This window comes from Myxocyprinus asiaticus, chromosome 43, assembly GCF_019703515.2.
Source record: "Myxocyprinus asiaticus isolate MX2 ecotype Aquarium Trade chromosome 43, UBuf_Myxa_2, whole genome shotgun sequence".
Taxonomy (NCBI): domain Eukaryota; kingdom Metazoa; phylum Chordata; class Actinopteri; order Cypriniformes; family Catostomidae; genus Myxocyprinus; species Myxocyprinus asiaticus.
In genome coordinates this window covers 15,160,002-15,187,046 of record NC_059386.1, presented here as the reverse complement: position 1 = coordinate 15,187,046, position 27,045 = coordinate 15,160,002, and the positions used below count along the sequence as shown (strand labels likewise).

Below are 27,045 nucleotides of genomic sequence, written 5' to 3'. Positions count from 1 at the left end.
CGGAGGCGGGACTTCTGCCCCCGTGCGCCCAGCTATGGCACAAGTCTGCTCCCAATGTGATGGTCTCCACGGGTCACAAGAATGCACTTCTTCCTTCTCCGTCCCAGGCCGTTCCGGGGGTAGTCACAAGGAGCCAGGTAAGTGCTTTGATGTCCTTAGACTCGGCACGGCCACGGGGCACCGAAACTGCCAGAGAGACTCGGCACGGCTGAGTGGCACCTCAGGCTCCGCGCCGTTGCGAGGCCCCCGCCTGCCGGTACGTCCAACATGGTTGTTCCCTTGGTCCCCCTTGCACGGAGCTTGGGGGCGTGGCTCATGCTTCCCAACCCGTCACGTTGGCTGATCAGGACTGTCCGACTCAGCTATGCGATTCAGTTCGCCAGGTGTCCGCCCAGGTTCAACGGCGTCCACTTCACTGCTTTGAAAGGCGAGAACGCCGCTGCCTTGTGCGTGGAGATCACCTCCCACCTACGGAAGGACACAATCGAGCCTGCTCCTTCAGCCGAGATGAAAAAGGGGTTTTACAGCCCCTACTTCATTGTACCCAAAAAAGGCAGCGGGTTGCGGCCAATCTTGGACCTGCAAGTTCTGAACTGGGCTTTGCACAGACTCCCGTTCAAGATGCTGACACAGAAACGTATTCTAGCGAGCGTCCAGCATCAAGAATGGTTTGCGGCGGTAGACCTGAAGGACGTGTACTTCCATGTCTTGGTTTTACCTCGACACAGACCCTTCCTGCAGTTTGCTTTCGAGGGCTGGGCATACCAGTACAAGGTCCTCTCCTTCGGTCTGTCCCTGTCACCTCGCACCTTCATGAAGTTCGCAGAGGCAGCCCTTGCCCCGCTAAGGGAAGTGGTCATCTGCATTCTCAACTATATCGATGACTGGCTGATCCTAGCTCACTCGCGGGACTTGTTGTGTGCACACAGGGACCTGGTGCTCCCGCACCTCAGCCGGCTGGGGCTTCGGGTCAGCTGGGAAAAGAGCAAGCTCTCCCCGGTTCAGAGCATCTCTTTTCTCGGTATGGAGTTAGACTCGGTCTCAATGACGGCGCGCCTCTCAAACGAGCATGCGCAGTCTGTGCTGAACTGTCTGAGTACGTCGGTCAAACAAAAATCTTTTCAGAGGCTCCTGGGGCATATGGCATCCTCAGTGGCAGTCACGCTGCTCTGGTTGATGCATATGAGACCGCTTCAGCACTGGCTCCAGACTCGAGTCCCAAGATGGGCATGGCGCCACGGCACACACCGCGTGCTCGTCACACAGGTCTGTCGCCATCTGTTCAGCCCTTGGTCTGACCTAGCATTCCAACAGGCAGGAGTTCTCCTAGAGCAGGTCTCCTGGCACGTCGTGGTTATGACGGACACCTCCAAACGTGGCTGGGGCTCTGTGTGCAACGGGCATGCAGCCGCCGGCCCTTGGACTGGTCCACAACTGTGTTGGCACATCAACTGCCTCGAGTTGCTGGCAGTATTGCTCGCCCTGCGGAGGCTTTTGCCATTGATCTGGGGCAAGCACGTGTTGGTCCGGATGGACAACACAGCGATGGTTGTGTACATCAACCGCCAAGGCGGTCTACGCTCTCGCTGAATGTTGCAACTCACCCGCCGTCTCCTCCTCTGGAGTCAGCAGCGGCTCAAGTCGCTGCGAGCAACTCATATCCCGGGCAACCTCAACAGCACAGCAGATGCGCTTTCGCAGCAGGTCAAGCTCAGGGGAGAGTGGAGACTCCACCTTCAGCTGGTCCAGCTGATCTGGAGTCAATTCGGTCAAGCGCAGGTGGACCTGTTTGCTTCCCAGGAATCCTCCCACTGCCCGCTCTGGTATTCTTTGACCGAGGCTCCCCTCGGTACAGACGCGTTGGCACACAGCTGGCCCCTGGGGCTGCGCAATTATGCGTTTCCCCAGTGAGCCTACTTGCACAGACATTGTGCAAGGTCAGGGAGGACGAGGAGCAGGTCATCCTAGTGGCACCTTATTGGCCTGCCCAGACTTGGTTCTCGGACCTCACACTCCTCGTGACAGCCCCCCCTGGCGAATTCCCCTGAGGAAGGACCTTCTTTCTCAGGGACGGGGCACCATCTGGCACCCACGACCAGACCTCTGGAATCTCCATGTCTGGCCCTTGGACGGGACGTGGAAGACTTAAGTGGCCTACCACCGGCAGTGGTAGACACGATCACTCAGTCCAGGGCTCCCTCTGTGAGATGCCTGTATGACCTGAAGTGGCGTCTGTTCGCTAAGTGGTGTACTTCCCGACGCGAAGACCCCCAGAGATGCGCAGTCGGATCAGTGCTTTCCTTTTTGCAGGAGAGGCTGGAGGGCGCTGTCCCCCTCCACCTTGAAGGTGTATGTAGCTGCTATATCGGCACATCACGATGCAGTAGATGGTAAGTATTTGGGGAAGCACGACTTGATCGTCAGGTTACTGAGAGGCGCAAGGAGGTTAAACCCCCCCAGACTGCGCCTTGTTCCCTCGTGGGACCTCTCCGTGGTCCTTTGGGGTCTACGGGGAGCTCCATTTGAGCCCCTAGAGTTGTTCTCTGTCAGCGAACTGTGCCTGGAGTTCGGCCCGGGTGAATCTCACGTGATCCTGAGACCCTGACCGGGCTATGTGCCCAAGGTTCCCATGACCCCGTTCAGGGATCAGGTGGTGAACCTGCAAGCACTTCCCCAGGAGGAGGCAGACTTGGGACAGCTGGCCGGGTGTACCGCTTGCGCATAGCGCCTTTCCCCTCCCTTGATGCAAAGACGTGCACTCTTTCTCCCAGTTGCGTTCACAAAAGTGTGGACCCTGGATGTCCTTCCTCCTTAGCCCTGTGGCTGGCGAGTTTTCTGAGAAACTCGCCAGCGGCACAGTATGTGTGCTAATTAGGCCCTGTACTGGGGTAGGTGCTCCACATGCGCCACATTGATAACCCCATGTGTTGTATTTTCCGCAAAGTGGTTTCCCCATTGGTAAACCGCGTCTTCCTTGGGCAGACACCCCTCTACCCCGGGTCACCGTGTCTGTAGAAATTCCTCCCCCCTCGGGTAGGACCTACCACAGTACCCTTCCACATGACGTGCTTCCGACTAGACTCTGTAAGACCATGTGACGTATTTCCACTTGAAAGCCCCCCCTCTCTGGGTGGGGTGTGGTCTCCGCGGTGTCCTCCTCTTTGGAGGGACACCCCCCAACATGGACCTTATATGGCCCCCAGCTGAATGATTTCATTCCTTTTGGGGAGAAAAAAAAAGAGAAAAGTCTGTGGCTGGGCCGGCCGGTCCTCATTTTTTTATGCAGTCAACTTGTCCCTGAGGTGCAGGGGACCGTTTGACACCCACAAGTGCGGTGGGGGAGGCTATGTGACGGTCGGGTGCGCTGGCTACGAGGCACACAGAGGTCTGCCCGTCTTGTCCCGCTAGACCACATAGTTCAGTAGTCATGGCATTTTGTATAGGGACCCCTAGTGTCACTTCATCGACACAATGTCGAGTGAGTGACAGAAGGGGAGCGTCTCGGTTACTGTTGTAACCTCCTTTCCTTGATGGAGGGAACGAGATGTTGTGTGCCTCCTGCCACAACACCGAACTACCCGCTGAATGGGCCGGGACCTTGTCTCGGCTCCTCAGTGCAAAACCTGAATGAGTGGTTGCATTCCAACTCCTTTTATACCCGTATGTCTGGGGGAGTGGCATGCAGATTCCACTCGCCAATTCTCATTGGCCTTTTCTCAAAGATCAGAGATGTCTGGGGCTCCCAGGAGTGACCCCTAGTGTCACTTCATCGACACAACGTCTCATTTCCTCCATCAGGGAATGGAGGTTATGACAGTAACTGAGATGTTTTCCCTTGTCTTCAAGAAACTCTTACGTTGAAATCACCTTCTGCACTACATTTCCCAAGATGCCCAGTCATCATCTTCACCTGTCCTCCATCATTGTGTTCGGCTGTTTTGCGTTTACCTTCATTTGTGCCCCTATTTAGACTGTCATGTCCAGTTATTCCTTGTCTTGACTTGTTCATAGTAGCTTTGAAGCTAGTAGTTCCTCTGTTCTTCAAGCCTTGTGTTATGAATATTTGTATATTCATCTTCATTAAATACTGCATTTGGGTTCACTAACTCAGCTCATTGCTGACACACCCTTTTAGGATGTCCTTATTTGGAAAAAAATATTATAAGTACTTGTTTTTTTTAGTTCATAGTGATTATAATTAGCTTTATATTGACTATATTTTATGTAAACTACACTCACGTAGCACTTTATTAGGAACACTATGGTCCTTATAAAGTACACAACGTGTTCTTCTGCTGTTGCAGACCACCCGCCTTAAGGTTTCGACATGTGCATTCTGAGATGCTATTCTGTTCACCACAATTGTACAGAGTGGTCATCTGAGTTACTGTAGCCTTTCTGTCAGCTCAAACCAGTCTGGCCATTCTCTGTTGACCTCTCTCATCAACAAGGCATTTCCGACCGCAGAACTCCCGCTCACTGGATGTTTTTTGTTTTTGGCACCATTTTGAGTAAACTCAAGAGACTGTTGTGCGTGAAAATCCCTGGAGATCAACAGTTATGGAAATATTCAAACCAGCCCGTCTGGCACCAACAATGATGCCAAATTCAAAATCACTGAGATCAAATTTTTTTCCCCATTCTGAGGGTTGATATGATCATTAACTGAAGCTCCTGACCCATGTCTGCATGATTTTATGCATTGCATGGCTACCACACGATTGGCTGATTAGATAATCGCATGAATAAGTGAGCGTATGTTTTATATAATCTCCATTTACAAGGCACAAGCCTGTAACTCTGATGTTTTTCATTCAGCCCCTAAGGATTACTTTAATGACAATTGATATACCAGCTGCCAAACTCCTAAAACCATCCTGCACAATTTTTCCTCTTAATCCTTTTACTTCCTCAGAAGGTGTAGAAACGCTCCCTGCTCCCTCAAATTTTCCAGTTTTCCTCAACACCACAAACATGTGCGATCAACAAGCCTCTTCACGTTAGGTTTCTGAAACAGGCACGTGGAGGGCCAATGGGAACCACGAGGCAGGAAGTGAATAAGAGAGGAAAAATGCCCATTTGATTTTAACCACACACCAGACACTACCACCTCTCCCTCATTCACCTCATGAAACCATACGAAGTAATAATAACGGCATGTAAATATTTTGGTATCTGGATTCTGTGCACGTGAAATGAAGGTGGTTCTGTCTCAGCTGGCATGTCAATGAATGAGAAATGTAGGAATGTCTGGACTATGAGGCCCCCCACCCCATGCAGTCTCACTGCTACTGTGGACCTCCAGCTCTTAAATGTCAACGCTTTCTCACTAGGAGTTAGAACATGCGGTTGTATATGAGCTGACAGACAGCAATTACAGTAAAGTATCAAAGATATTTTTGTACACACATCTGAACAGAGAGAAGATTAAATTAAAGATGACTTTTGTGTGGTTGTGCATATTGAAATTATTAACAGTTGGGGCCGTGTTTCAGGAAGTTAGGATAATTTAGAATTCTATCTTACCTGTTCGTAACTGACCAGGCATGTGAGGACTGTTAGCTATAGTTGCTTGCTCCATTAAATTACATTACATTAATTTGGCAGACACTTATATCCAAAGCAGCTTATAGTGCATTCAAAGTACACATGTTATTAGTATGCGTATTGCCTGGGAATTGAATGACCTCAGCCTTGCTAGAGCTATGCTCTACCTGTTGAGCTACAGGAACACAGAAGTAGATTTGATGTAAATTTTGCTCCAAAAGCAGATTTGATGCGCATTCAGATTTCTAGGCATGCATTCAACTCTCTATTTTACAATTAAGCAGAACAGAGCCAGTCTTCTTTGGCATCTGTGACAAATTGCCAAGAATTACCCCTAAAGAAAACCTTGGATTTGAAGTCCGATCTTGATGGCTCCTGTCAAACTTGTCATTCTGTCAGTCAAGGAGATAAAAAAATTGCCTTGTTGGTCACTGCATGTCAGGCCTTGGACCAGCAATTCAACATACTTAACAAGTCACAACTTGTTTTTTTCAATTTACTTATCTATACCAAGAACATTCTCTCTTAGTCTTATATTTCATTCCTTTAAAGCTGCTGTATTTAACACTCCACACCTGTAGGGGATTTTAAATGCTTTAAGTACTATGTTTGGCATCTCACATTTCATTTTTAAATGTACAGATGGTGAAGGAATTCCTTTTTATATGATGTCCCTGCTCATATAAAGATTTATAAACATTGTAACATTTTTTTTTTCACTGACATAGCAGGTTGATGAAAGGTAAAATGTAGCTGCGCCATCACGGTAGATCAACTTGTTGGAATTCTTACAGTATGTGGGCAAAACCTGAGACTGATCAAACAGTTGAAAGGGAATAGATGTAGGCTCTTCCTCACAGCTGGCTGGATGACCCCCGCTCTCACCCTCACCTTGAACACTCGGTCCTTTGGTTTCCTCCAGAAAACTGTGATGTGTCTGCTTTGAGAGCCCACTTCAACCATGCCCAACCCATTTATATTGCCCTTTATATAGTAATATTTACATTGTACTCAAATCTTGCTTACTTTGCGTCTAGAGGATTTAGGTTCTTTTACAGTCCATGAGGCAGCCACATTCCTCTTGCTTTATCCTTCTGGCCAATTCTCTCTAAATTAAAAGCCACAATGTCCCTCTTTTCCTGGATTATGATTACCATGGTCAGTTAAAAACATGTCCAGAAACTACCTTCTTGTTGGTAGTACAACATTATTGGTACTATACTACATCTAAAACATTCCTTTTTGTTGATATCATGGCAAATAGCACTTGTAGGGTTATAGGCACATGTGAGGGATATTTTTCCAGCCAACAGAGATTCCTTTGTATTTAATAGATGTTTTTATCCTTCTCATATTCTTCCAAACTATAGAATGTGCTGTGCGTTTGTGGTCTGGATTCTGTGAATTGCTTGGATGACAGATTCATGTGCCGTTCTAATTAAAGTGCACATGGGGTCAAAGTGAGGGTCATTCTACCTACAGAGCCAAACAAACCCTTCTGAAAAGACCATCTTAGACCATGAATTTCCATGATATTCCAAGCTAGTTTATGTTGGTTAGGTGCTGGTCTACCTGTATCTGGTGGACAAGCATAGCCATGCTGTTGACCATGCAACTTAGCTTGTAAAGATGGCAATTTGGCATTGTCTTTCTGGTGAAACTGACTGGCCAAGGAATCTAAGTTCAGCCATGACAACTCCTTGAAAAATTAAGCATGTTAATGTGGGTATGACATTATGATAGGATATTGGTCTTGGCGGACTAGATCTGCTGCTGCAGAGCAAGTATGGAGACTTGCTACTTCTAAAACATACACAGACATGCTGAGTTAAGCATGTGGACATGCTGCTGCTGCTGCACAATTAAGCATGTATGACTGCTGCACAGTTAGACATAGATACATTACACATGTAGCAGATCTAGACAAGTTTAACTGCAGAGGAGGAGGGTTTTGGAGAAAACTCTAGCAGTGCGCTGCAGTGAAATCGACTTTCTTGCAAACTGAGCAGAATTTTATGTTAGGCAAAGAGATTGGCTACCCGATTACACGTCAAAGGAGCCAAATGGCTTGACATATCACATGTGAGCGAGCTGATTGGCTAACTGATAACGAGTTCAAAGAACCTGTCAGCTTGTGCCATTCATTTAACCACCACAAGACTGCTTAAGAAGACATTTAAAGCATTTCTGAAGACTTTTGTCAGTTGAAGTGATATTTTAGGACAAATTCCTAATTTGAACTTGTTTTAAACCATATCATGTCAACCTTGTCAAGTGTGAGCCATCCACTATCTGGCTCCTCAGTTTGACCATCAAATTCCATCCTGAAGAAGTGGAAGACACCCAGACATATCTTCTGCTTATAAAAAGTGACTCAGTTACTAAAACATCCTAAGAACTTCCAAGTGATGTACTGTACATGCACAGAAGTGATGTCAATACATCAGCCTGATCTAATGAAAATTACGTGAATGTGTTGACATTTTTGCAAAAAGATATTACATTTCCTTAAAGCTGAAGTATGTAACTTTTTCACGTTGAAATACTTTCTCTTGTTCCAGATTAATATGCAGAGACAACTATAAGTAAGCCATTCAGAGGTTCATTTTCTCAAAAACTGTAAACACTGTGTCTCTGTGGTGCTATAAAAATCCTGTGTTTGTTTTGAGTGGCCCACTTAGACCCGCTTCTAACAACATTACACAACCAATGGCATGAGTTGGGGGTGGGACTATCTGACTGGTTGAACGACTGCAGACAAGGGGCTAGGGCTGGGCGATAGGACAATGTAATCAGATGTCTTACGAATCTCCCAATGCTGATTTTGACACTCACTGACAGACGATGATCACAGTGTGGGTAAATGGCAAAATCATGGATCTATTTAACCCAGAGTGTGAAATTTGCAGCTGAATCCAGCTCCTTCTTCACAAGCTACTCGTCCAAATGCAGCTATTTCATGAGTGGGTAAATTTGCTCATCTACCTGCAACAGTGGTGTGCACCCTGTAAAACTTCTCGGAGTAACACATGACAAGAAATGCTGTTAAACACAAAGACACGCACTTGAAGAAACACACTGTATTGCAAATAAAGTGTGTTTAAGAACAGACAAAAAAATGCTGTCAGTTCCCCTTGTCTGCTGCACTGTTTGTTCAGGGGTGTGCAGCGGTAGCATGTCTTGTGAAACACATGCATGTAAAGAGTTATCACTCTTTCTTCTCTGTTTCAGTCGAACTGTTTGCAAGAATAGTGTTGTGTATGAGAATGCTGCAAATGAACTAAGAACATCTCAGGAGCTGCTCGAAATTTAGTTTGCTTTATTTCTACTGAGCAGTTCATGCTTAACATGCATTGTAAACGCAACTCTGCAGGTTCGCCCAAATATAGGCTTTAATGCAAAGAAACAAAGATGAAAGTGATTCAATCATAAAATAATATAAGACCACGTTCACCGTGAACCTAAAATTGAGTTCTATTTTCTTTTCTTTAGGCAGCATTAACTGTATTAACAAAATGCAATACAAACACAAATTCGATAAGAACACACATTTGGCAAATTAGGTCGTTGGACACGGTAAACGTTTGAATTTGGGAAGGTGGTTATATAATTCTTTGATCACTTTATTTTAATTGCTTTTTTTGTTTTGTTTAAAGTGAAATTTGAATTTAGAAATATATTTTAAGTCTTTCGTGTTTCAATAAATAAATTAAATTTTTATAGCAAAATCAATAAAGCAAAAATATTCAACATGTCTAGGCAGGGGGTTGATGTAATCGAATATCATGATATTTTTTAAGCCGATTATCCCTACGAGGGGCATATTCAGAAAGACATTGTTTATTTGTGCAATTCTGTTCAGTGGTGTTAGTGTCCCAGATATTAAATGCTTCAGCTTTAAATGTATCATGGCAGTTTTGAGATGATATGTCCACTGAGTGGCACTAAAAGTGAGTTAAATTTTCTATCACACATATTATTGTATTTTTTTAAGTTAATGCGTTATCAACAAAACCTCTACCTTCCTACCCTAAACCTTGAACCTAAACCTAACCGAAAGTGCCATAAAAAGCAAATGGTGAGATGAAAAATGCAATTGCTGAAGCAACCACATAATTTTGTGTTAATAAGTACAAGGAGCCTTGTAAAAATCATTTAGCATAAATGTTGGTAAAGTAACATTATTCTATGAGACCAGGTTGAAATATATTCACGTATATATAATTTCCAACCCTAAAGACATGATAAAGGTTACTGAGACAATGTTAACCATTCTTGGAATGTATACTCGATGTATAGCACATAGAATAAGCACATATACTCATGGGAATTATGATAATGACTGAAATGCCTCTTTTGTTGTTTCCTCCTCAGACTCTCGAAGAAAGGGTAGAAGAAATCCGTATGCGACCCATATCGTCCCATCTCAAGCGCATACCTGTCACGGAGGGCTACGTGGAGGTGAAGGCCCATGGAAAGTGGCGGCAGATCTGCGATGAGGAATGGACTCCCATGAACAGCCGAGTCGTCTGTGGAATGTACGGATTCCCCAGAGAGAAGAACTACAACAACAAAACCTACAAGTAAGAAAAGTCCCTTTTCCCATAATGAACTCTACTGATCATGAACTAGAACTAGATCAGATCTACTGTGTCCTACATTTGACATGTACTGTATTGCTTAGAAAAGCATGAGTTTGTAGACATAAAAGTAATAACTTTTTATTCCCCTTTGAAAAAAAATCTATTTGCAGGGCTTTGAGATTAAAATGTAGATAGGATAAAAAGTAAAGGAAAACAGACCGGAAAGAAACCAGAGAACTAACTGGTATATTGTATGTCAGAGAGAAAAAAAGCAGCATGGAGAATTTGAGGTTTCCCCAACTGTACTATTAACTTTGTGAAATTTAATGTTACCATGGACACATACTCTGCAAGAGGTATTGTGCACAGATGCATGTGTGCTCCTCCCGTACTTTTGTGAATCATGTCCAGATTGTTTCCCAACTTAACTCTTCTTGGCCGCTTCCCATCTCGCAGAGAACATTGTGTTTCCTCTGTTACGTTGTTAAGGACTATTCACTGTAGAAATGCCTTAAATTATGGTGTGTTTTTAGAAAGGGGCCCTTTTTATGAATGTATAGTACATTTGTGGTTATAACACACTATATTCTTCATCCATTCCATAGTCAATGCCCATATTTATGCATACATTTTTAAAAACAGAACATTTTAGGAAACAAACATTCTAAAAATATTTGCCTAATTTCTTCAGTCATTTTTATGCATTTATTTATAAACCAAACCACATACTAAAGAAAACACTGACTCGATATTTAAAGGTGAAGTTTGCATTTGCATGCTTGTTTGTCTGAACATTTTGTAAAGGTGGAGTATTTAAACTACTGGGCATGTGCCACTCAAACTACATGTCCCTATACCTCCAACTGCTTGTTTAACCCTTTAAGCTTGGATTGGCTGCTGGGCCCGCCAAGAAACAATACAAATAAAATATTAATAATAATAGTCTTGACCAACACAAAAATGGTATAATTTTAAAGCTTAAAAGCTGTACTTTACAATGCATGTAGGCATTATGACCAAAACTGAACAAGTGCTTTGAAATCTGCAGACAAATCAGAAGTGTTCAGTTTTGATAATTTATTAATAATTATTGTAATTGGTAAAAACATCAAACTGATCAAATAGCCATGTGTCATATGTTGTTGGAAAGGTCTCAAAGAGTATAATTCAACCAGCCTATTTGTTAAAATAATGGCTAAGTACATGTTTTTGACATACGTTACATGTAAACAGGTGTTGCTTATAAGCCGCGTTTTCACTTATAACTTTACGAAAAAAATTAACAGAACATAAAATTTCACATAACATTAGTTAGTGTAGGGGATTCCTGTTAAAACAAGCCCACAAACAACGTAATCGGATGCATAGATCATTAGATAATCCACACGAAGCACAATGTGCACACAGCACATAATGTGCCATATGGCTAAAAACACATTAGCTTTCCTGGATCAGATGACTTCATCTGAAAGATGTAGTACGTTGTCCAGGGTCATGGAATGCTAAACCAATCGTATAAGGATTCAGATCGCTGCAAGCAGAGGTGGAAGTCATCCAAATATGGGCAGAGAGGATCGTTCACTCTAATTACATATGGCCACCAGGAGGTAGCACCAAGTACATGACACAGACGCAATAATGACTCAAATGACAGAATGGAACTGAATGAGATTTCGTTACTCATGACTGCATGCTTTAGAGAGAGAGCATACCTTTAGTCATTGTTGTATTTGCATGTGTAATTAGTTCTTATGAACAATTATTATGTTTTTATTTGTTTGGAGAGGCTTTTGGACACTTGGAGATGTTTTTGGACAATAGGATAAATAATTTTTGTAATGCTATAACTATTGTTTGCTTTGTCGTATCAACACAAAAAAGCGATATAATTGGGAACAAAACAAAAGCAGTTTTTTGGAGCTACCTTATTTACACCCTGAGATATATATTAAAAGCAGAAATGTGCAGCTAATATTTTTATTAAAACACTTTACATTATTTCTTTCATTAAAAAAAAAAAAAAAATCATTTGAGCTGGAAAGTTGTCTAAATTGTCCTTTTAGAAGTGGGACTACTTTTTTAGATTTTAACATTTCTAATTATGCATAACCAATGTAATTCTTTTGGGTTGATTTTTCTGTATGTAAAGAGTACCCTTCTGGTATCTTTACACATATTGTGCAAAAGTTACCAGGTTTACCGGCTTTACATAGTCATGACACGAGTTGAAAGATTAAATATAACATTGCACAAACAAGTTTAGTATGCAATTTTATCACAGTAGACATATAATATTTAAAATGCTTTTTTAATATGAGATTAAGCGAGTAGTATAGTTCAAATGACCATGTGATCTCAACATGGCAGCCTCCATAAGTGGACCCTCTCCATATAGAATAATATAGCTATTATAAGGTCTCTGATATGAGTCTTCATCTCACATGAGTAGTCATGATGTTACAATTCATTTCTTTAGAAGTTTAACTTTAAATAAGGATGAAATTACTAAGTGCGCCATGCTGCCAATAGAGCTTAACTTGTACTGAACTCAAAACATTCCTTTATTCACATATTGAAAGAAGCTTTGCATGCGTATATGAGAACTTATACCTCTGGTATACAGTTTTAAGGCCTTAATTGTTGGATGTGCTGTCCAACAGATTGTTGGAGTCAAGACATTTGGTGACCCTTGCTAGAGGACAGTGGGATAATGTTGTTCACTGTGTTAACGTAGCACAACGTTACTGACACAAGCGATGTCTCTTATAATCAAAACAGAAGTAAATTTTTTAAATTCAATTAGCTTTTCAAAAACAGATGTCCCTATTTGGTGCATAATCCAACAGCTATTGCTGTCATTAGTAATTAGGGTTGTGATATCCTGCAAGAACTAAATAAAATTGATCATTAATAATAAATGTCATAATTCTTAATTATCGGTTATCACAAAATGATCTGTTTATTTTTTGGCAAAACTGACAGTTTCTGCTTTTTTCATTGTGATTCTATTTCAGGTCGCTGTTAATGCGGAAGAAAAAGAACTACTGGGGTTTCTCTGTGAACTGTACAGGAAGCGAGGCACAACTGTCCAGCTGTAGACTGGGCAAACCTCTGGAGCCAAAGCGCAATGGCACATGTGGACGTGGCCTGCCCGTGGTTGTTAGCTGTGTGCCTGGAAGAGCTTTTGCCCCCTCATCTTCCACTGGCTTCCGAAAGGCCTACAGACAAGCGGTTAGTTGCATGCATAGGAAATTAATAAATGTCTTCTCGCTCACATTTCTGGAAAGAATTGCTGCCCTTCCTATTCTTTTCCTGTGGATCCTCATGCTCATTCAATCTGGAAATATAGCAATGGCACATGCAAAGCCATGTATTACAATAAGTCACGCGTTCCCTTTAGGATGGAAAGGACATTACATAATACTGAAACAGCCCCAGAGTGCTGATGTGAGAGTGTTTACACAGATGATGAACACAAACTCATCCTAACTGCAGATGACTGTTACCTGGAACAGATCCATAAACAGACAGAGCTGGACTGAACAAACATAACGATGATTAAGGGCTTCATTGACATGCTCGTTTACTCTCTGCAGATGAGATCTGGCAGCCTGTGCATTGGTCTAAAATGGTGTTGAATAGTCCTTTGACTGTGATTTCAAAAGAAAAAAATTCTCAGAATGAGAAAGTTAGTAACACGGTGTAACCTTTCAAACTTCTCAAAGCTGGTTTTCCATCCACATATCTTTATGCACATTTTGGGATATTGCATAAAAACTGCAGGATGGAAAGATGTGAATAAAATCTCCAAAATGCACATAAAAAACGTATATGCTCGCTTGAGGTGGATACATTTTTTATTCGATAAGAAGAAATGCGCATAAACTATGATGGAAGCATGTTTACTGAATAAACTCCTATTGAATTTATTAGAAATAAAAGAAGCACATCAAAAAAGTCATGTGACTGAATAATTAATTCATAACTCGATTAACCAGAGGACCAATCATTGCTTCTGAAATGTTGCTCTGGTCATCCTGAAATTACAGTGTACCGAAAATCCAAAGCCTGCAAAGAGTTTGCAGAGAAAGTAAGTTGAATACAAAATTGAACTGTGCTGAAGAGCAGGTTTATTGACACTTTTGAAAAATATATAATAGATCTGCACAGCAAAGACATAAGGAAGGAGGAATGCACGCACATAGTGTGACTCGCTGTCGCTCCCAGACATTGGACAAGTTCTTCTAGAGTTTTTTGTGTGTGTGCTCTAAACCATGAGTATTTTAATAATAAAAGAGACACAGTGGCTACAGTTTCTCTGGAAGTGACCATTTTGTTCTTTTGAACACATGGGATGGAAACCCGGCTTTATTCGCACATTGTTTTTCGTATATATTAAATTCGTAACTTGTTTGGGAACATAGTATTTTGCTGTACTTTTTCGACAAGCATTACTGTTATTATTGCTCAAACTCCAAACCAGAAGTATTAAACTTCTGCACATAACTCATCTTGCACCATTTGCAGTGTTGGGTGTAATCCCATTAGTAATTAGTTACTGTATTCTAATTACTTTTAATCAAAAAGTAACCAGTAAACTTGTGATTGACATATAGGAGGAAATATAGACATTATTCTGAATTCATTGAGCAGAAAAGTGTTTTATAAACTAACTTCAAAGTAAAGTAATTAGTAATGTGATTACTTTGTCAATGAAATAATCAGTAGTGAAATCTGATTACAATTTATGGTTAATTACTTTTTTGAGTAACTTACTCAACACTGACCATTTGTGCTACTGAAGTGAATGATGTAAAATGGGCAAAAATGGCTGACAATAAAATGGGCAAAAACAACCAGATTTACATACGAAGGGAAATCTAGTGTCCAGAATATCATATAGAATTGGGGTAGGCTCTTTTGACTTGGGCCAGTACGCAATCACCTAGCAACCACATACCAGCACACTTAAAACTACCCATAAAATTAAATGTAAAAACCTAGCTTTTTTTACTATGTTTTCCTTTTTTTTTTTCTGATGAACCCCACTAATGTCCTCCATGTCTGATTTTACAGCAACCCCTGGTGCAACTGCGGGGAGGTTCGAACATCGGTGAGGGTAGAGTGGAGGTACTGAAGAATGGAGTTTGGGGAACAGTGTGTGATGATAACTGGAACCTGAAGGCCGCGACCGTTGTGTGTCGAGAGCTGGGCTACGGGAGCGCTAAAGAGGCTCTCACTGGAGCAAAGTTAGGCCAAGGTCAGTCTTGCGCCCACATACGATATGTTATTCTCTGACACAAATATGATGTGCATTGGTTACTAAGAATAATTTATTAGTAAAAAGAACCACAGTCATATAGAGTGCAGCTAGTTAATCCTATTTTATATGGATAAAAAATATTTTAGCGAAGTCATATTGAAGAAGAATTATTTCTTTCACAACTGACTCTCGGAAACCTTTAATATATAAATTTCGATATGAGAATTATAATATAATGCAGTTAAGCAGGATGTTTTGTACAACATTAAGTGACACAAAAGTCATGCATGATTTCTTTTTCAAAACACTATTGAGAGGACACCACCTACAGCAGCCTTTGTCTGTGGCATTCATGGATCACTGCCTTCTTACTAAAGTCTCTTTGATCAGACATGAGCATTCCTGGCCCTGTAGACTCTTGGGAGCTGTGTATTCAAACATCTGTTCGCAAACTGCAAGCATGTGCAGAGAACTGCTCCTCAGCTGTTGTTTTTAGAAGATACGTACTAGAAGTTTACCTACTACCTGTAATAGATTAAAATCCATTTTTAGTAGATTTACTGAGAGATATATGATGTATACATGCAAAGGCTGTGCACAGTGTAGGTTTTAATATTTAAATATTTATTTACATAAATATAAATATGATTTTCAGACCTTTTGTTCATTCATCACAGTATCCAATGCTAAGTTTACACTGAAAAGCAATCAAATTATTTTGATATTATTTTTCTAGCCTCTCTCTTTTATCCAAGCAGTTTGGATTCACTTTAAAATTCATTTCCCCAAACAAAAGGCATTTTTTGTAGTACTTTAAGGCCTTTTTTTTTTCTTCACAAGATGCAGTGGTCAACAAATCAATTAGGAAACATCATCCATGGCTCTTTGCTTGTACAAGTCTAAACATATACAAACACTCTTCAGTTCTTCTAAGACACAACACACCTCCCAGTGCATGCTTTGCACACTACAATTACTGTCATCTGACGTGATCGGTGAAGCATTTTCTTCCTTCATTTTTATAGCCAAATCCTCTGGTTTCTAATTAAAAGGACTTTAGTAAATTATATATGTGTGAATATGAAAAACATTTGCCTGATGTTTACTAGTTGAATCCACTATTAAATTTGATGAGTGAGGTTTCTGTTTAATATTGAAAATATACCAGAGATATGTATGCGTTTCCACAGGAATGGGTCCGGTCCATATGAATGAGGTGGAGTGCTCTGGTTTCGAGAAGTCTCTTACTGACTGCTACTTCAATAATGATGCACTGAGCTGCAGCCATGAGCAGGACGCTGCTGTACGCTGCAATGTTCCTGCCATGGGTTTCCAGAAGAGGGTGAGAACTCGTCAAAATTCCCTCAATATTCAGCTATATCACCTTTTAAACATTAATAAAAATGTTGATGATAAACATGCAATGTAAAAAACATACAATTATTTCATTTTACCTCAACAGATTCGTCTAAGTGGAGGAAGAAACCCCTATGAGGGACGTGTCGAGGTTCTTGCTGAGAAGAATGGTTCACTGGTTTGGGGAACCGTTTGTAGTGAAAACTGGGGGATAATAGAGGCAATGGTGGTCTGCAGACAGTTGGGATTAGGCTTTGCCAGTCATGCATTTCAGGTAAATCAGCTTCACTCTAATGGGGCATATTCGACCTTGGAATGGTTCACCATCAATGTCCACAATGCATTGTTGTCATAAATGTGTCAACATGATTTATCAGCATTTTTGGATGTTGTCATTGTTTGGGATATTTGGTGTAAAGAATACACAATATACATACTGCAGGCACAAACCATGGAGCAACTCTGGCATCACCATTACCTCCACCACAAATTTTACTGGATGCCCTAATCCTATTAAGTCATATTCATTTGAATCACATTTGAATGTACATGTAAGATCACCCAAGCTGTTGAACTAGTCACCCAACAGTCACAACTCAAGTGCTGCAATTCCTTTGCAATGATCGTACTGGAGTTGGTTAATTAACAGCCCAATGGCAAAGTAACAGTAGTGATACAGGCCTGGAAACTATGTATATATTATAAAATTATTAGATGGTCGGTTTTATGAGTGGAAACTGTGTTTCACAAAAAAGTGCTTCTACAGGCTAATACCATGATTAAATGTTATTAGGGCGCTGGCTGAAACTCGCAACTAATTGAAGCATATGGCCGCATGTCAAGGCTTTATGGCTTTACTGATAAAAGATTTCCCTGTTGAAAAGACCAGCTTAGACCAGCATGAATTTCCATGCTGGTTGATGCTGGTTTGGTGCTGGTCTAGCTGGTGGACCAACATACCCACGCTGTTCTTTCTGGTGAAGCTGGTTGACCAAGTGTTGCTGGTTAAGCTAGTTAAGCTAGTGAGGACACCAGCATCCAAAACACAACATATGTTGGGGACCAGAATTGCTGGTCTTTTAAACAAGATTGCCAAAAGTCTAAAAGAGAAAAAACATGATTGTTACATTTTTGTTTTCTGTTAATGAGCTTTGAGACTTGAGGTTTTAAAACAACGTGAGGCAATTAATGCATTAACTTCCTGAGGAAGTCTGTGCACTTTGAAATGGTCCTGGTAGCTTGTCACGTTTTCTGTCGTCCTGTTACCAAACCTCAAAAAGGTCCAGATACAGATTCCAGATGGCAAAGTGGTCATTAAACATGATTTGCCTGACAGTCTGGATCGGTGGTTCTTTCCAGACTGCACGTGTGGTGGGTTTTCGACAGGCAAAGGGGAGAAAAGGTGGGAGTGGAGGGAAGAAGGAGAGCATATGGAAAATCTGACAGAATGTGCCCACATTCTTTCTCCCAGCGGTGCAAGTCCTGTGAGTTTATCTTTCAGTCGAGTAGGGAGGTGATGACTCAGCTCTGCAGAGTCAAAAACATAGCTCATCTCTAGGAAAAAGGAACAAATTGCTAGATGATTACTCATCATGAAGACTTTCCCGAGTTCGTGGGGAACGGCATGTCTTATGTTTTGAACCTCTAAACAAGCTCTAATGAGAAGTGTTCTTGAAAGCAAATGCTAAAATCACGTTCAGCCACATTGTCAATCTGGAAAACCACTTACATATTGCCATCGTTTGGTACAATGGTTTACATTTAGATAAGTGAAAAACTTACATTCAGTAAGTCAAAACACAAAAGTCCAAGAGGTTTATTTTCATTTCTTTCCCATGTGTTAGAAGAACAAAAGATATAAAGTTTCTCCAGGATTCACAACGCAAAACATTCTTAAGTGCAGTTCTTAAGCACATTCTTAGGGGCTGTTCACACCAAACACATTTTAGTGCACTGTTTTTTAATTGTCTTCCTAATGTAAATGTGTGCTAGATGGATGTCTTTAACAGTTAAGGCCGAAACATTAGGTTTGGGATCGATGTCTTTTTCACGCATCGATAATCTGATGATTTCCCGATGTTTATTGTTATAACGTGATTTTTTTCAGATATAAATTGGGCTTCTCGTTGCACAATAGTCATGGTCTTTTCAAACATTTTTCTCAACACAACTTTGGCAGGGTTCATTAAAGTGGGTCGCATACCGGACGTGTCTGGTAGATGACATGACGTGTTCTAAAATTAGAAACAATTATTTTCTACGAAGAAATGCACACACCGCCAACGCTCAGCATAAAAATTCTGCAGTACCACAGAGCACAACTTGCATAGTTTTACATTAAATTGGACCCAAATCATTATCAAAGGACAGAGATTATTTCCTCTAGCCATCGCTGGATTATATATTGTGTTTATGCATTTTTCATAAAGCACAATATATTTTCAGTTACAAGTGTGTAGTTCGACAGCTTGAATGAAGACCTACTTAAGGCTACAAACAGAATAACTGCATAATAAACGTCCCCATTTCAAATCGTTCAGTTTGCGCAGTTACACCAGTTTCACCTGCAAACTCATCGACATCACTTTGTTCATTCTTGAGGAAGTACAAACATTCGTAGCTTTGGATTATGATTTGTGCTTTGACGCATTTCAGAACACGACATGTGAAATCGAGCTTGCGTTGCAAAATGGGTCTCCGTTTACGTACTTGCATAGTGGACGTTTCGGCATTTTGTTTTTTAAGTGACTCACGCTGGAGCGCAACTTTTTTTTAGCCGGCATGTCATGTTGAAAAGAACTTAAAGGTGCTTTAAGCGATTTTAGTCGTTCTGGAACTTCCTCCAGACATGCCGTTGAATTAATTGCGCCCCGTCTTTCCAAAACCTTGCACTCCAAAGACACGTGCTCACACATGGACACACTTGAAGACCGTTGTATTGGAGCAGATGGAGGGCGGGTGGTCACCTGAAGTGTTTTGCTGCTGCTCTGTGAACACGCACAATGATTGAAAGACAGAAAGTCTTATGATTATCTAAACAAATGACAAAAGTTGATATTTCTCATCTCGCTTATATCGTTCGGGCGGTTGTATACGGTCTAGTCGCACAAGTTTAAATATTTAAACGCAGCTGAAGCTCAAATCGGATTCGAAAATGTCAGATGTCTTAACCCCACACAGCCCCGTGCAACTCTGCATTAGAAATGAATGACTTCTGGTCATTCTGTCGTTTTTCGGATGCAAAGAAGTGCCGGCTTTCAGAAACAGGAGTGAAATTTTATCGCACCTATTTCAATGAAATTTGACAGACAATAAGGACATTTTATTCATGTCATTTAATAAAAAAAATCACTTAAAGCACCTTTAAACTATTAAAATTGTGTCCCGAAACACATCTGTTCTATTCATGGTGATGCGTCAAGTTTTTTAAGCACAAGGAAGCATTCGGTGTGAACGGCCCATTACAGGACAAACACTTTTAACACCATGTTGAATAGACACGGGCAATAAATTCTAACAATTTCACAATTAACAATAAACTGACAATAAATGCAGATGGAGGGCCATATACTGTATAGATGTTGAGAGACATATTGTTGTGCAAAGTGGGTAAAATATGCAGAAAATTTGCATGGTGATGGTGCTTATGTGTGGGTTCAAATCCGACTCAGGTCATTACCTGAACCCACCCCACTCTTGTCCTATTGTTTCCTGTCACTGCCAACCCCTTATTATGTTATCACATATTATGTGATTCCTACATACTGATGTGTAATGTGTGTGTGTTTGTGTAGGAGACGTGGTACTGGGCTGGAGATGCCAGTGTGGATAATGTGGTGATGAGTGGGGTCAGATGCTCAGGCACTGAGATGAGTCTCGCACAGTGTCTCCATCACGGCAATTACCTCAACTGTCCTAAAGGAGGCGGACGCTTTGCCGCTGGAGTCTCCTGCTCAGAAAGTGAGACAATTACCTTCTATTGATAAGCATGCTTTTTAGAGAAGTGTTTTAATTGATCTTTTGTCAGTTACTTTTGCCTTGTATGTCTTAACTATATTAAATCTAGTTATAGTCTAAAAAGTCAATTGAAAATTAATTGTAGTGATTTTAGGATGACCAAAATGATAAACTGGTGCATCTAATAATGATAATAATGGTCTTTGGGTCAGGGGTTGAACTAAACTCTGTAGCAGGACTGATTGTCCTTGTCATAAACAATGTAAACTACCAGGTAGTCTTTCATATGATCTACTGACCTGGTAATCTAGACCGACGTGCCTGGAGGAATGTGCACTTTCTGACCTCTGCTTTCATCACTCACAGCGGCCCCTGACCTGGTGCTGAATGCTGAGCTGGTACAGCAGACAACTTATCTGGAAGACCGGCCCATGTACGCTCTGCAGTGTGCCCTCGAGGAGAATTGCTTGTCCAGCACTGCCAGAAGAGGTGACCACAGCTCGTACCGCCGCCTGCTCCGTTTCTCCTCCCAGATCCACAACGTCGGCCAATCCGACTTCAGACCCAAAATGGGATACCAAGCGTGGACCTGGCATGAGTGTCACAGGCAAGAATATTTCAAATCATTACCTCTTGTACACATGTACACCACCAGAAAACACAAGAAATACAGTTGAAGTCAGAAGTTTACATACACATTAGCCAAATACATTTAAACTCAGTTTTTCACAATTCCTGACATTTAATCGTAGAAAGCGTTCCCTGTCTTAGGTCAGTTAGAATCACTATTTTAAGAATGTGAAATGTCAGAATAATAGTAGAGAGAATGATTTATTTCAGCTTTTATTTCTTTCATCACATTCCCAGTGGGTCAGAAGTTTACAAACACTTTGTTAGTATTTGGTAGCATTGCCTTTAAATTGTTTAACTTGGGTCAAACATTTTGGGTAGTTTTCCACAAGCTTCTCACAATAAGTTGCTGGAATTTTGGCCCATTCCTCCAGACAGAACTGGTGTAACTGAGTCAGGTTTTTAGGCCTCCTTGCTCGCACATGCTTTTTCAGTTCTGCCCACAAATTTTTTTGTGCTTTGTGATGGCCGCTCCAATACCTTGACTTTGTTGTCCTTAAGCCATTTTGCCACAACTTTGGAGGTATGCTTGGGGTCATTGTCCATTTGGAACACCCATTTGCGACCGAGTTTTAACTTCCTGGCTAATGTCTTGAGATGTTGCTTCAATATATCCACATAATTTTCCTTCCTCATGATGCCATCTATTTTGTGAAGTATACCATTCCCACCTGCATCAAAGCACCCCCACAACATGATGCTGCCACCCCCATGTTTCATAGTTGGGATGTGTGTTCTTCAGCTTGCAAGCCTCACCCTTTTTCCTCCAAACAAACGTAACGATGGTCATTATGGCCAAACAGTTCGATATTGTTTCATCAGACCAGAGGACATTTCTCCAAAAAGTAACTTTTTCCCCATGTGCACTTTCAAACTGTAGTTTGGCTTTTTTATGGCAGTTTTGTAGCAGTGGCTTCTTCCTTGCTGAGCAGCCTTTCAGGTTATGTTGATATAGGACTCGTTTTACTGTGGATATAGATACTTGTCTACATGTTTCCTCCAGCATCTTCACAAGGTCCTTTGCTGTTGTTCTGGGATTGATTTGCACTTTTCACACCAAACTACATTAATCTCTAGGAGACAGAATGCATCTCCTTCCTGAGCGGTATGATGGCTGCATGGTCCCATGGTGTTTATACTTGTGTACTATTGTTTGTACAGATGAACGTGGTACCTTCAGGTGTTTGGAAATTGTTCCCAAGGATGAACCAGACTTGTGGAGGTCCACAATTTCTCTGATTTCTTGGCTGATTTCTTTTGATTTTCCCATGATGTCAAGCAGAGGCACTGAGTTTGAAGGCTTGACTTCATTTTCTGGAATTTTTCAAGCTGCTTAAAGGCAGAGTTAACTTAGTGTATGTAAACTTCTGACCCACTGGAATTGTGATATAGTCAATTAAAAGTAAAACAATCTGTCTGTAAATAATTGTTGGAAAAATTACACGTGTCATGCACAAAATAGATGTCCTAAACAACTTGCCAAAACTATAGTTTGCTAATATGAAATCTGTGGAGTGGTTAAAAAAGGAGTTTTAATTACTTCAACCTAAGTTTATATAAACTTCTGAATTCAACTGTAAAAACAGACTTTAAAGTCTAATGTTACAAAATCTGATGAGCCAATATGGCAGTGTTTAAAATTCATGAAAGACTTCATATTAAGATACATATTGTATATGATAGTCAGTGTTGGGTAGATTACTTTTGAAATGTAATCTGATAGTGATTACAAATTACCAGTGTTGGGTGCAGTTGGATTACAAAATTATTAGTTAGGGACACAAATTAGTGTAACAAATTACATTTTAAATTCTTGTAATCAGATTACAGTAACTGACTTGTTACAAATATTTCTAAAAATTTTGTGTAATACATTTAAAATGTGAATTTATATGTTCATATGTATGTCAGTAACAGCTGAAGGGTGTGACAATGAACAAGGAGAAAATAGACATTTTGAATTTGTTGAGCAAAAAAATAAAAAAGTGTTTTAGAAAGTAACTTTACTAAAATTAATTAGTAATGTGATTACATTTTCAGTGAATCAGTAAAGTAATCTGATTATAATTTTAGATTAGTAGTTATTAATTTGTAGTGGATTACTTTAAGTAATTTACCCAACACTGCAAATTACACAGTTAAAATCAAAATTTTAGATTACATTTTTGAAGTAATATTATCTGATTACTTTTGGATAACATGTTGCATGTTTTGATGAAAATCATTCATTTTAAGTACCAATTTACACACTTTTTCATTGAACATCAGTAAACATGGAATCAGTAGGTAATGTACTCGATATGTAATCATGAAATCCATAAAAGTAATCTGATTACACATTTAAAATATACTCTAATTACAAGTACTTGATTTTTGTAATCTGATTATGTAATCCAAATTGAACGTAGTCCATTACCACCCAACTCTGATGATAGTCTCACATTGCACCAATTATTTAGATGGGAAGAGATCGACATTTAAAGCAACCAATCACAGTTTGTTTTTACATGCTATTTAGGGTGCGTTTTACATCTGCCTGCACTGTTTTGTAATTTATTTTCTCTGTAAATATGCTAGGTGGACGTCTTTGACCGTCTTGATGTTTGTCCAGCGTTTTGCGCAAGAGCGTCGCATTTTTTTAGATCCCACGTTGAGTTGAAAAGACTCAATGCCTCAAGACACCTGCGTTCTACTCTATTCGTTGCACTGTGCCTAGCTTTTTTAGCGCAAGAATGTGTTTGGTCTGAATGGCCCCTTACTCCCGGAAGTTGCATTAGGTCAGCCAATTACATCAGATCTTACAAGGTTGAGAAAGTGCTTTCCAGTTTTATGAATGGACTGGGGGTGATCCGTGGGAGTGCCGTCTGAGGCTGAGGCAACATAAATGATGACTATTTAATTGTTGTCTCTTTGTACAGGCATTATCACAGCATAGAGGTTTTCACACATTATGACCTGCTGAGTCTTAATGGCACCAAGGTGGCGGAGGGTCACAAGGCCAGTTTCTGTCTGGAGGACACTCAGTGTGATGAGGGTAAGAGATCACAGGATGGTTCAGTATTTTTTACAGCCAAATTTTAATGTTACACCACACTTAGACATACTACAGTGAACTGAAACATTATTGGTGGTGCTTGCTAAGGAAATTATCACTGTAATTTGCACGGGAAATGACCACTTTCCCTGTCTCTATAAATGTTAATGAAATCTCAATATATAATATTTGTCTGTTATATTCATTCACGCAGGTATTCAGAAAAAATATCTTTGTGCCAACTTTGGTGAGCAGGGCATCACTGTTGGCTGCTGGGACACTTACAGACATGACATTGATTGTCAGTGGATCGATATCACAGATGTGAAACCAGGAGACTACATATTCCAGGTACCATTTACACCACTTCTCTCATGTGCAATCAGAATCTATTTCAATGTCTTACTTAAGTGACTCTGCCTGACAGGTTATAATCAATCCAAACTATGACATAGCTGAATCAGATTACACCAACAACATCTTGAGGTGCAAATGTCGCTATGATGGATACAGGATATGGACGTACAACTGTATAACAGGTGAATCAGTGAGAAACACTATTCAAAGTCATGTTATGTTTTTGTTTAAACCCCACAAATGTAAATCTATACTTTGCATTTCCTCTACTGAGACAATTAAGAATCAAAGAAAAGAATTGTAAGTCAACAAACTCATACCTGGTACCTTTGATACTTTTTTTAGGTGGCTCGCGGAGTTCAGACATGGATGAATACCCTGGTATGAGCAACCAGTTGTTCCACAGATAGAGGAAACTGTCAAGAAAGACAAAGGCTCTCGGTGGAGAATAATGCAAGCTGTCACTCAGACTTTTACAATTTGATAGACCACTAGAGAGACTCACAACTGTGCTAGGAGCAAGAGATCCAGCACTTTAAGTGCAGACACTGACCTCTGCCCTTTTTACAGACCTCCAAGTGTAGATTCACCCTTTAGGTTGAAAGGCAGATCATGATTTTGCATGATTCCTACTACAGTATATTGCGCTTGCTCTGAACAGAAAGTGTCACTTCCTTAAAATGTACTGTACTGATTGCATTTGTCACTTAGTCTTTACAAACTGATGCCAAGAAGCTTTGTTTAAACTGTCATGCGAATTGGGATCATCGTCAACTTATCAATTCTTTCAGATGCTTTTTCTCTATTGTAATATAATTTTAAGGGATAGTTCACCCCAAAATGAAAATTGTCATTCACTTTCCCTCAACACAAAACGTTTAGAAAGTCATACAGGTTTTGAACAACCCATGAGTAATTGATTACATTTTTAGGTGAACTATCCCTTTAAAATATTACAGTTTCATTAAATCCAACTTTTACTTCTCATGTACACAATTACTTGCAGCTCTTTTACACTTATATGGTTATTCATCAAGCATGTCAAGTAATTTATTACTGTATGTTCAGTCAGGGATTTTGTCTTGTCAACGTCAAATGTATGCAATGTGAAACTGTAATTTGTTGCTAATCTTTTGAAAAAGCTCCCTCCGTTTTATGAGGGTAACTATGACCAGTTAATTGTTTTTAAGATATACAGTGTGTATATGACTGAATGAAACACACTGTGAAACCATCGCATTGTTTTCTATAACAAAAGAATGGACTAAGCAATTCATATTGTTACATGGAGACATTTTTTAAATGTTTTACATTTTGTGAACAATAAACTATTTCAAAAGTGACAGCAATAAAAAAAATTACATAAAAAAAAACAGGTTAAGGTATCAAACAATTTTACAACAATAAAAAATGTTTTAAATAACTGGCAATGTTTATAACTCTCTCCTTCACTTCCATTCCCTTTTTTTTTAAAAATTGTATTGTTGTGCAGTAATAAGTTCCGTCCTTCTTTAAAAAGAGTGTGATTTTTCAAAACAAATCAACTCACAATGAACAAGGACAGTAAGATGACAAATAAATAGACAACAAATATATTAACTGTAGAAACTAAACCAGTTGCAATAATAAGGAATTCTCTAGATTCTGCTGTACATCTGCAAATAATACTAGTTTTAAAGACTGATGTGCCAAAAAAAAACCAGGTGGTCTCCATTCCAATAGCAAACTACACACATCCCAAACATGAGATCAATTGCAGTGTTAAAAAGCCAAGTTTAATTTCTTTCTCTCTCACTCACTCACACACACACACACACACTAGAAACAACTCAACCAACACCCGATAAAGCAAAGCCAATCGTAACAAACAAAAATAACACGATGCAACAAAAATGACTATTTTTGTCAGTGTTTCAGTCTTGTTCACTTTTATCTGCCCTGCTAAGATGTCTGGTATTAATTACATTAACTGATTAACTTCAAGGTTTTCATTCTGGATGACCTGTTTACTCCATTCCTAATTAAAATAGGCTTTATAATTAATGAAAGGATCTATTGGTAATTGCTGGACCAGATGCTGAAAGATGCCATGCTTGTTGGTATGGAAAAACAGAGCAGGCTAAAGCAAACAAGTGAGTTAACAAAGCAACATTTTATGCTTAAAAAACAAGAAAGAAACTCATTTAAATGCTTATGAGAAAGCACAGATCATCACATAAAATTCAAACAAAACTGAAACACTTGTGGGATGCCACATATATTTTACGGACACCTGTGTTTGAGCATTTCCACTTATGTCATAAAACCATAAAAAAAGA

At 40.3% G+C, this 27,045-nt stretch overlaps 1 protein-coding gene across 2 annotated transcripts in view; it reads left to right on the top strand.

Moving 5' to 3' along the window:
* The window catches only part of LOC127433640 (lysyl oxidase homolog 2A-like), a 37,771-nt gene extending 10,737 nt beyond the window's left edge, over positions 1-27,034 (top strand). The window contains exons 5-15 of one of the 2 annotated variants that reach the window (XM_051685702.1): positions 9,922-10,130; positions 13,145-13,361; positions 15,207-15,390; positions 16,584-16,735; positions 16,856-17,023; positions 20,544-20,709; positions 21,073-21,313; positions 24,255-24,370; positions 24,585-24,721; positions 24,798-24,909; positions 25,073-27,034. In XM_051685702.1, coding sequence (XP_051541662.1) covers positions 9,922-10,130; positions 13,145-13,361; positions 15,207-15,390; positions 16,584-16,735; positions 16,856-17,023; positions 20,544-20,709; positions 21,073-21,313; positions 24,255-24,370; positions 24,585-24,721; positions 24,798-24,909; positions 25,073-25,137 — 1,767 coding nt within the window. In that variant the 3' untranslated portion in view covers positions 25,138-27,034. The remainder of the gene's footprint in view (positions 1-9,921; positions 10,131-13,144; positions 13,362-15,206; positions 15,391-16,583; positions 16,736-16,855; positions 17,024-20,543; positions 20,710-21,072; positions 21,314-24,254; positions 24,371-24,584; positions 24,722-24,797; positions 24,910-25,072) is intronic. The other variant, XM_051685703.1, reaches the window with a different exon arrangement.
* The last annotated feature ends 11 nt before the right edge of the window (positions 27,035-27,045 follow it).